This window comes from Henckelia pumila, chromosome 4 (genome assembly GCF_033568475.1).
Source record: "Henckelia pumila isolate YLH828 chromosome 4, ASM3356847v2, whole genome shotgun sequence".
In the NCBI taxonomy this organism is placed as follows: domain Eukaryota; kingdom Viridiplantae; phylum Streptophyta; class Magnoliopsida; order Lamiales; family Gesneriaceae; genus Henckelia; species Henckelia pumila.
The window spans coordinates 42863255-42874341 of NC_133123.1; the positions used below are offsets into that span (position 1 = coordinate 42863255).

Genomic DNA, 11087 nt, shown 5'->3' on the forward strand with positions numbered 1-11087 from the left:
CTTTTCATCTCTATAATCTTAAAAATGGAAAAAAGTATTATATCAAATTTAAAAATAACCCAATATATTAAATAATTATTCAATTGATTATTGAAACATCCAAGTAAACTAACATCTTAAAATTTTCATGTAATCTCTAAATATTTAATATAAAAATTACTTAATCTAGTAAAATGTCGTATATCAAAAGCTAATTTGTCTCATATATAACATATTGGAAACAATATTATCGTTATATAAAAACAAATCTAAATGTGATACTTGAGAATCTGAGATTCCATACCGTACGTTCGAGATATTCGAATTTCACTACTAGTAGTAACTATAAATTTTGAAAAATAAAAGATGTTAGATTCGTCAATTGATAGCAGAGTCAAGGTCAGGTTTAATTTGAATTAATCCACAAATTTAGAGGTTTTCATCGGTTTGTTCGGTTCGATTTTTGGTTTTTTATTTCGGTTTTTCCGGTTTCCGATTTTAGAAATATATAATTCGATATCTGAACCGTTTTTCTTCGGTTCGGATCGGTTTTTTACTAAATCGATTCGGTTATTTCGATCGGTTATTTCGATTTTGATATAATTATTTTAATTAATATTATAAATATATTTTAAAATATAATATGTTATCTTTTAAATGATTTTTTTGTAAAATATTTAAATTCAAAGTATAAATGACTTAAATAAACAACAATCAACTACAAATTATTAAAAATGATTATTTATTCACTAGGTATCATCTCATAAAATATATAATATAAACAATTATATAAATAAAATTATTAATTTAATAAAATTTTGGTTTTTTCGATCGGTTCGGTTTTGAGATATATAATCCGAAATCGAACCAAATAAATTTTGGTTTTAACATTTATATCCGAATTTCAAATTTCGGTTTTTGTTTTGGTTCGGTGTTTAGCTTTTTCGGTTTGAATTTCTAATTTTTTTGGTTTTATCCGAAGTTTGAACGCCCCAACACAAATTGATATCCAAGGGGCCCAACACCAAATATCTTCTAATGGCCCAGTAACAGTGACCTATCATGCGCTATGTTCACTTTGGCGCACTGTAACAATTTCACATTCTTTTAGTCTATCCTGCGCATTCCCAAATTGTAACCTAGTCTTGCCCTCCCTTCAGTTCTCTGTCACTATTGAACTCTACCTCTTCTCCATACGATTGAAGCTACAGGTCTTCTATTGTTATTAATTTGCGCTTCTGGATTTGGGTAATTTTCTTTTTCTTTCCACTGCAGAAGAATTAATGTAGTTTCAATTCGACGAAGAAATAAAACCCACGAATATTTTCAACCGGGATTTTGTGCATAGTGTCTTTCTTTCTTTTTTTTTTTTTTTTTTTGTTGTATATGGTAGTGCATTAGCATGTGATCGATGTATGGGCAGTTAACGTTGAAAAGGTTCGGTGTATTGTGGTGGTGGTTATGGTGTTGATGTGAATTTTTAGGTTGGTGTAAATGAAGAATGTGGAAATACCAAAATGGCTTGAAGGGTTGCCACTGGCGCCTGAATTTCGGCCTACTGACACGGAATTTGCTGACCCGATTGCTTATATATCCAAAATAGAGAAAGAGGCCAGTGCTTTTGGTATATGTAAAGTAATTCCGCCTTTTCCTAAGCCTTCGAGGAAATATGTACTTCATAACTTGAATAAGTCACTTTCCAAGAGTCCGGAGTTGGGTCCGGATGAGAATCTTGTTGCATCATCGAAAATAGATATTCCCGAGGATGAAAGCCGTGATAGTAGTGTGGATGGTGGGGAGTGTAGGGCAGTTTTTACTACTAGGCAACAAGAATTGGGATGTGACAAGGGGAAAAGGGTTAAGGCAATGGTTGGAGATCAGTTACCAACATATCAAAAGCAAGTTTGGCAGAGTGGAGAGGTGTATACACTAGAGCAGTTTGAAGCAAAGTCAAAGCATTTTGCTAAGAGTCAGTTGGGTAGTGTAAAGGAGGTGAATCCTTTAGTTGTAGAAGCAATGTTTTGGAAAACAGCTTCTGAGAAGCCCATTTATGTTGAGTATGCAAATGATGTGCCTGGATCAGGGTTCGCTGAGCCAGAGGGGTTGTTGCATTATTTCCACAGGGGTAGGAGGCGGAGAAGGAAGAGGAATTCATTCGACCGAAATAATTTAGGAAGCTCTGATAGCAATAATAATGAATTAGGTATGTCAAAAAATATTAATTCTGGTAAAGATTCAGGTAGCAATAACACTCCTAATGTATGTAAGGAGACAACAAATTCTTTACAGCCTGTACAACCCCATCAAACCGCTGCCTTTTCTGTGAATAAGGATTTAGACAGTAGTAGTGAGATGCAAGGTACAGCTGGTTGGAAGCTTTCAAACAGTCCTTGGAATTTGCAAGTAATAGCAAGGTCTCCAGGATCATTGACACGCTTTATGCCTGATGATATTCCTGGTGTTACTTCTCCCATGGTTTATGTTGGAATGTTGTTCAGCTGGTTTGCTTGGCATGTGGAAGATCACGACCTTCATAGTTTGAATTTCCTCCACATGGGTTCTCCAAAGACTTGGTATGCTGTACCGGGAGATTATGCCTTTAATTTTGAAGAAGTCATCAGGCTTCATGCCTATGGAGGAAATATAGACCGATTGAGTGAGTTATCACTTTTCCCTGCATATGTATTTAAACTTTTGAGCATCAAGATGATTTATGTTCACTCTGGTTTCTTTATGTCGATCCTTTTATGCTGGTAATTTTCTTTTATTTTTTATTCATGATATGCTTCTCCCCCTGTGTGCAAACTTTATAGATTTCTGCTTGATTAATATTGGACAAGATGCATGATCCTTGCTTTGACGTTGATTCTGGTCCAACTTTGCAGCTCTGTAGTTCCGAAATAACTATTTTATGAATTATGAATGATATCCATTCATTACAAAAAGGTAGCGCCACATGACTGAGTATAGGAAGAATTTGATTCTTTGGAAGAATGTCAGGCACTATCAACCTTTACCTTTCTTACTTTTTGTATCATCTAACCTAGTTTTTGACATATGGGTGGTTCTGACATTTCTTGGCAAACGGTACTTCTCTTTTATTTTGATGATAGTCTTTGGTTTTTAACCGCTGTTCCTTGGTCATTAATTAATACTAAGCGTCTTTCACACGCAATGCGTGTGTTTACCGAAATTATATGTTAAAATTTATCAATTGTTTTGAAAAAGAAAAAATTAACCCCCAAAGCAGTTAAATAAAAATGGAGGTGTGAGTTATTTTCAAATTTTAAAGCACCAAATTGGTGGTAAAACTTGTGAAAAAAATAATATGAGAATAAATAGAATTACTAAATTGCACATTTCATCTTACTTGTTCTTTTTTGAGTTGGGGTTAATTTTGGAAGTTTTCTTAAGTATATCAAAGGTTGTTACTAATACTATACCACCCTCTTGCTTAAGAGAATGAAACTATAAGAAAATCATATTGTCAAGGTTTTATCAAATTAGGGCTTTGGTTTACTGGTTGACAATAGAATCCTTACAATTTGTTGTTCCTGTGACCTGTCCTAATGAGGTCTCTCAGCCTTGTATGGAGACCACACATAATATTGTAGTGATATAATTAATGCTTAACCTCCACCCACTTCTTGCGCTTTCCATCGTTTTTTTCTACAAAAGTAGGTTCAATGTCCGATGTTGGCCTTGAAAGAACAATTTTATACATTAAAATGCTTTCACCGTATGTGAGTACCCTGTTTTAAGGCTCAAAGAAGTTTCCTTGAGCTGTTTATGTCTTGTTAGCCTCATCTCTCCTAATATAAAATATGCTTCGACTTCTTAACCGGGTCTGCTCTTGAGTCTCGATGTTTTTCATAGGAAGAGTATTTCAAATCCATTTTCATAAATGTAAAGCTAATAATTGCATTCCAATGAAAACTGTGAATTAGATTGTTTCATTCATTTTTAAACTACGAATCAGATTCTTTCACTCAGATGCAATTACTTTGTATTTTATAGCTGCCCTATCTCTCCTGGGCGAGAAGACCACGATTTTGTCTCCTGAAGTTATTGTTGCATCAGGCATACCATGTTGCAGGTAGATGGATTTAGTATTTGTTTAGTTTTATATTATTAATTTGTTTTTTATTCTTCTCGCCTCAGACAAATTAGAGGATGTCTTGCATGTTTTATGTGATGGAGGCTGGTATAATAGCAGTACATTCAATTGAATTATTTTCTGCTAATCTTAAAAATCTAATATTTAGGTTGGTACAGAACCCTGGTGAATTTGTTGTGACTTTCCCAAGGGCTTACCACATTGGATACAGCCATGGTAATTGCTTATTTACTACTTAGTTGACTGAAGTCTGTCTCTTACGTATTTACTGATTAGTTTTATCATATTTTTGTATTCTATACATTGTAACATTTAATGGATGCACTTATTTATATAGCGACTGCTCGTTGGGGTTTTTTCTCAATTGCAACTTGATTGCTCATTATCATAGCTCAATATCAACCTCGTCCTTTTCCTTTACTTAAAATCTTGATATCTATGCTAACTTTTACTTATTTTCTGTCACAGATTTGCATCTTTCTTTTAATCCTTTTCGTTGATCCTTACAGCTCGCTCTTATCTGTTTTAAAATTTTAGGTTTCAACTGCGGAGAAGCAGCTAACTTTGGCACACCGAAGTGGCTTACGGTAGCTAAGGAAGCTGCTGTCCGGAGAGCTGCCATGAATTACCTTCCCATGCTTTCTCATCAACAATTGCTTTACCTGTTGACCATGTCTTTTATTTCAAGGTAACTTACTAACTTTATTTCTCTTACCACTGTATGGCATTGACCAAAGAAGGATGGGGCAATAATCTTTTAGGGCAATTTTACAAAGTTTGTTCATTAAGCAAATAACAACTGAAATAATAATGTGTTTAGTTGCATATTGTCCTGGACTTGAATCAGCCAAAAAATATTGTTTCCGGTAGCTCTCTTGGATGGCATGCGGTTGGACATGTGAGTTTCAGTTCAAAAATATTTTGTGAAAAACCTATGATTGATTTTATATAGCTTAGGAGAGAACGTCAAACATTGGTTGCTCTTTGGGCACATGGACAAAGGTATCAACTCCTCATCGTTTAGGTTTTTTTTCCCTAATTCGATATCGGGATCGTATCCTTCAATTGGAAATTGATATTTTACAATGAAAATAGTTTCCTTTGAAGAAGGAAAATTCATATAAACAGGATATACTGTTTATATTCATGCGTGTGTACGTGTCCTTTTCAGTTTAATATGATAACTCTTTTAATTCAAGGTTCGAGATGCTAAGTTGAATGGAATTTCAGATCTTTGATATGGAGTTAATTGAATCACAGAATACCAAGAGCATTACTGCCAGGCGCACGTAGCTCACGGCTGAGAGATCGTCATCGAGAAGAAAGGGAATTGTTAGTAAAGAAAGCATTTGTTGCAGATATCTTGGCTGAAAACAATCTACTAACTCTTCTCCTTCAGAGAAATTCCTCTTACCATGCAGTATTATGGGATGCAGAACTACTGCCATCTTCAAGTAAAGAATCTCAGTTCTGCAGAGATGTAAACGATCGAACATCTGCATCAACAGAAAAACATTTTCCTGTGAATGAAGATAATCTTGATTTCGTTACCCAGTTGAGCAATTGTATCAATGCAGTTGGTTTTGATCTTAATGATGGCGACCTGGCATATGATTTTCAAATCGATTCTGGAGCTTTACCTTGTGTAGCTTGTGGCATTCTAGGTTTTCCATTCATGGCTGTTATACAGCCATCCAAGGAAGCATGTAAAAAACTTTTGCTTGAAGGTATGCTTGTTACTCCAGGTGTGGAGGTCCTCAAATCTTTGGAATGCGCTTTCCTTTCTGACCATGGTCAAATGGACAAGGAGTGTACTGAAGGTACTAGGCCCAAAGCTGTGTGATTTCTCTTCACCGCCTTGTCACCGTGGTATCTTTTAAACTAAGAGAGTGTTAAAAGTGGCTTTGAATGTGCTTATGCTGCATACCCCAAAGCCATTATTTTGTGGTGTGTTAAAGAGTACTACTTAACTTCTAAATAAATTATAAATTTACTTTTACAGGCCCTATTGATTGGCAGGACAAATTTGTTCCTTTGCTGTCTTAAATATGGTGATAAAAGTAGGCTGCTACTTGTTCCGTTTACTGCCTAATTTGTCCTCGTTAGAATTTAGCGTCTCTCCAACTCACAACCATAAGATGCCTACTTCATCTTTTGTATGTTAAATGTGCTGGCGTCTTCCCTTTTGTAGGTACAACAGACAAGGCTAACTCAAATCATATGAATGTAAGCCATGTGAATGAAGCAGTATCAATGGCTGAATCAAGTCAATTCATATGTTCATACATGGAACAATCTCTGGGCCCAGAACGCTCTTCAGCTTTGGAGAGTGAAGCTGTTTCAACTGTTGAAATTACGGAGAGATGGAACGTTTCAAATGCATTTTCTAAGCCACGGTTATTCTGCCTAGAGCATGCAATGGAAATCGAAGAATTGTTGTGCTCGGAAGGTGGAGCAAATGTTCTTGTGATTTGTCATTCAGGTAATTACAAGCTTATCAATTTGTGCATCAGAATGTTAGAGGATAAAAGTATGATGAGGTTAATTTACTTTTCCAAAATTGAAAATCTTTGCTGTTAGGCATGAACCTATTACAAGGTGTTATGTTTCTTCATGCCATAAATACCTAAAATTAAACGTGTCGATATGACCATCATAAATAAAGAGGAATCACATAAATTACCCCGATGTTGAATATTGCGAATCCTCCAATAAATCAATGACCACCCTATCCTAATAGCATACAGTCCCATCTTAGAGTGGAACACCATCAATTTGGGTGAACATGTCATTTGATACCCGTTAGGAGGCTACAACTGGATTCTAAATAGTTTTTTGTTTTTTTTGTCAAGGGCACTTCAAGTGGTGTTTTTGTGTGTATCACTTGAGTTCTATGCAAGTTTGCCCCAAATTTTCTCTTTTAACTATAATTCAGTCTTCCAGCAACCATGTTTGAGATGCAGATACCAAGGTTCTAAAATTCGCTAGGGCAATAGTCGGGCGCCAGACCACTAGGCGGGGCTAGGCGCCGCTGGGCGGATTCCATGATATAACATAATAAATCACATATTATAATTCCAACACAATAACATTAAATTTAAAATGAGTTCATAACAGAGTTCTTTTATGGTGCCCAACACTATATGCCCACTTCATGCCCACCATGTACAATAGATGAGTTGACCGGTACAATAGATGAGTTGACTTGTACATGGTGGGCATATAGTGTTGGGCACCATAAAAAAACTCCATAATTACATAACTAATAAAATACCCACTCAACTTCTTCTCCACAATTTTCTCTACTTAGTTTTTCTCTTCTCTTTGGAAACGACGATAGGGTTTTCGTGGAAGGACGAATAAAATTTTTCGTCAGTTATTTTTGTTGGGCTTTTAATTTAAAAGCCAAAAAAAAATCCTTTCCCCCTAGGGCTGCCTAAGACCGCCTAGGCGCCAAGGCCTGCCAAGTAGCACTTTTTCGGTGCGGTCGGCCGGCCAGCGCCTAGGCTGATTTTCAGAACACTAGCAGTTGGCATATACATGCCTTTTTATGGCAATAAATGAAATGGAATTATATATTGCATGCTCCTCTTCATTGCAGGGAGCTTAAATCTGTATGTTGATTGCTTTTTAATTTTTTATAGATTTCGAGAAGATAAAAGCCCATGCTGCCGTCATTGCTGAGGAAATCACAAGTCCTTTCCAGTGCAATGAGGTTCCTCTAGGCACTGCATCTGAGGAAGATTTGAACTTGATTGCTGCTGCAATTGACAGTGAGGAACATGTTGACCGTGCAGGAGACTGGACCTTCCAGTTGAACATCAATTTACGAAACTGTGTAAAAGTCAAAAAGAGTTCTTCATCGAAAAAAGTGCAGCATTTATTGACTTTGGGAGGATTGTCTTGTGATGTAACTCCCATGTCAATTAAACCCTGCCTCAATTGGCCATCCAGAAAGATTCGCTCGAGGCGCCAAGTAAAACATATATTGCCAAGGAAACTATCTAGTTGCATTAAGGCTGTGGAGGATGTGAAAACAAAGTTGGAGCAACAAGTGGTCTTGAACGTGGATAATATCATTCAGTATTCGAGGCGAAAATATAAACATCGCTGTGGAGGAATTGGAGGGTTGGCTGACACAAATAACTTCATCTTGCAAGATATTTCCGATACTGATCATGTAGGTCCAGATACGACAGCTAAAAGCATGACCATAAGTACTGATATCAGAATTGAAAATGGTGGGGACGGTTCATCTGGGCCCTGTGCTTCATCTGCAGAGGACCAATCAGAAACACTTCATGACCATCGTATGCTTTTGCCAACAGGAGTCTTTGTTCGGAATTCTCCTCCATCTGACTTTGCAAATTCACCTGTTACATCCCTACAAGTGATTGTGAATGCAGAGTCACAAGCTGCCGTTTGTTCTTTAAATGAAGAGAGAGGGAAGGACACATTTGAAAATTTATGCCATGATTCCCAGGTGCCCCAGGCGCATGAAGTCATGGGATCTGATGGCAGCATAGAGGAAAAGGTGTTGAATTTTGAGAATTTCGATGATTCACCAAAAGCTGAAAAGGGGATTTGTCGCGCTACTGAAAATGAAACTTTGACAGACAAACAATCAATCGATGATATTGTTGTAGCAAGAAAAAATGACTTCCTGGTCGCAGAAAATGATCTTGAGGGCCCTTGCAACATTCCATCTGATGGAAATGATATGGTGGAAGAGGATTCTGCACGTGCTTACTCCTCCGAGTTTTTAAGGGATGACCTTACTCCGAGATGGGACAAAAAGCAGGAGCAGTCCTTTGTCGATCAACTTGTTTTAGACAGTCTAGTGTTAAAACCCTCTTGTTCCGGAGAACCACAGGACATTCAAGAAGATGGAGATAATAAAAACGATGGTGTTTCTAGATTTACTGAACTTGTAAATGAATCAGTATCTGCTCTGGCTGAAGAAGTTCAGACCCCATGTAACACGCATGACACTGTAGAATCTTGTAGTGATGGTGACAACAGCAGATCATTGCTGGAGAAAAGAGAGACGGATGGTTCAAACTCCACGATGGATCATTCGAGATCAAACGCCAAAACTGGAAACAAACGGAAAAGAGAGATTGACCTGCAAACAGAAGATCAATCCCTACTTGTTGGAGGCTTTATTAAAAGCCCCTGTGAAGGTTTGAGGTCTAGGACTAGAAATGACGCGAATCACAAGAAGGACAAGAAAAAACGTGTTGATGCAACATTCACCATAAAGAAGCTGAGAAAGACATCTAATGATTCAGTTTCCCGCAAGGATAAGAAAGAAATCCAGAAGGGACGTCACAGATGCGACTTAGATGGCTGCGCTATGAGTTTCCAGACAAAGGCAGAGCTCCTCCTGCACAAAGGAAACCGATGCCCAGTCGAAGGATGCCGGAAGAAGTTCAACTCCCACAAATATGCAATGCAGCATCAACGTGTTCATGATGATGACCGGCCTCTTAAATGTCCATGGAATGGTTGTACCATGTCATTCAAATGGGCTTGGGCAAGAACAGAACATTTACGGGTGCATACCGGGGAAAGACCTTATGTGTGCAAAGTTAAGGGATGCGGCCTTACTTTCAGATTCGTATCGGATTTCAGTCGACACAGGCGGAAAACAGGGCATTATGTTAACACAACCAGCTGAGAACCTCTAATCCCAACGAGGGTCAGCTTCTCGAAATCCCATCACCCCGGCGATGAAGCTTTGTACTAATGGAACTCAAGAATCATAGGTATGGTGCTAGAGTTCTTAAATGGTAGAGTAGTTTAGGGAATGGATGGAACCTTGTGTAAGTAGGCATTTTATTTTTGTTACTAATATTTTGATTGTAGGGATGATATGGTCTTCAGTTCACTCCCCTGTCTTGTTCACTTAATGTGAAATCGCAAAAGGTTGGATCTCAACAATGGGTATTCATTGGTATTCATTCACCAAATGGCAATTCTTGAAAATGCCCTTTCAATTTCTTTATTTTTTCTCAAAATATCCTAAATGTTTATCCTGTAGATATGAATTTTTAATTCCGTATTTAATAATCTTCGTGTCAAATATATATATATTTTTTAAAAAGTATGTTTTATAATTGAGAGACCATCCGACTCCAGTTGGCACTAATCCACAATGCCAATCATTAAATTAGATTACACGTATTGAACAAGCTGATAAAGTTTGCGTGGTACGTGTTTCCTTTACCTGCGAAAAGTATATTGACTGTACTTGATTCTTTCAACTTGAATTTTTAATCCATTGTAGCAATTGACCATTAAAATCATGTAGTTAGCAATTGAATGTGTTCAAGTATTGGACCATATTTTTAGGATTCAACATCAACCACCACAAAATATCTCAATATCTGTCTTCTGTTCCAATACTTGAACATGTTTTTGGGAAGAAAATTCGGTACGTCACGCAGATCTTTTATATTTCAATTTTAAAAATTGATAATTTTCGAATTTTTCTTTTAGAAAATTACACTCTCATCATTTTTCTTACAAATATGCACACCACTCGCTAATAAGTTATTATGGTCGATCATTTAATTCCTATCCACGAAATTATAGGAAGCAAATTCCTAAAGGAGTATCAAGAAATATGAATTCTATTTTAGAGTAGTCAAATTGTTTTTCTCATCATTTTGATCCTAAATCTATTCAAGTTGCAATTAAAATAAATATATTTTTTAAGTATATTGATATCGGACATTTTTTAAGAAAATAATATTAACTGTTAGTTTTAAAGTTGATATCCTTATATAATGTTTGCGAAAACTTTTGAAAAGTACTTTTCAATTTTTTTTTTTTTTTGAAAAAAAAACTCTCACAATTATTGCCTAAGACGTGATTGATCGTAGATCCATATCCCTAGGAATTTTGTGCAGATGTATAGACATGTAACATGCTTTTATATGTTGTGTATCTAATATCTATTTAGCCATAGCAATGCGGGAAGTCTATG

The 11087-nt window shown here is 36.5% G+C and overlaps 1 protein-coding gene across 1 annotated transcript; it reads left to right on the plus strand.

Annotated features, from left to right (window-relative positions):
• Window positions 1-1113: 1113 nt before the first annotated feature.
• On the plus strand, window positions 1114-10068 carry LOC140863033 (lysine-specific demethylase ELF6). The gene is made up of 7 exons (XM_073266128.1): window positions 1114-2635; window positions 3997-4075; window positions 4245-4312; window positions 4634-4784; window positions 5357-5916; window positions 6288-6578; window positions 7741-10068. The coding sequence occupies exons 1-7, from the start codon at window positions 1474-1476 to the stop codon at window positions 9774-9776; spliced, it is 4347 nt and encodes a 1448-aa protein (XP_073122229.1). The 5' UTR covers window positions 1114-1473; the 3' UTR covers window positions 9777-10068.
• The last annotated feature ends 1019 nt before the right edge of the window (window positions 10069-11087 follow it).

Excerpts from the sequence above, each read along its gene's own strand:
- LOC140863033 (XM_073266128.1), top strand. The coding sequence starts at position 1,474 with ATGAAGAATGTGGAAATACCAAAATGGCTTGAAGGGTTGCCACTGGCG. Across the intron at positions 5,917-6,287 it reads GGACAAGGAGTGTACTGAAG|GTACAACAGACAAGGCTAAC; the intron begins GTACTAGGCCCA and ends TCCCTTTTGTAG. Across the intron at positions 6,579-7,740 it reads TCTTGTGATTTGTCATTCAG|ATTTCGAGAAGATAAAAGCC; the intron begins GTAATTACAAGC and ends AATTTTTTATAG.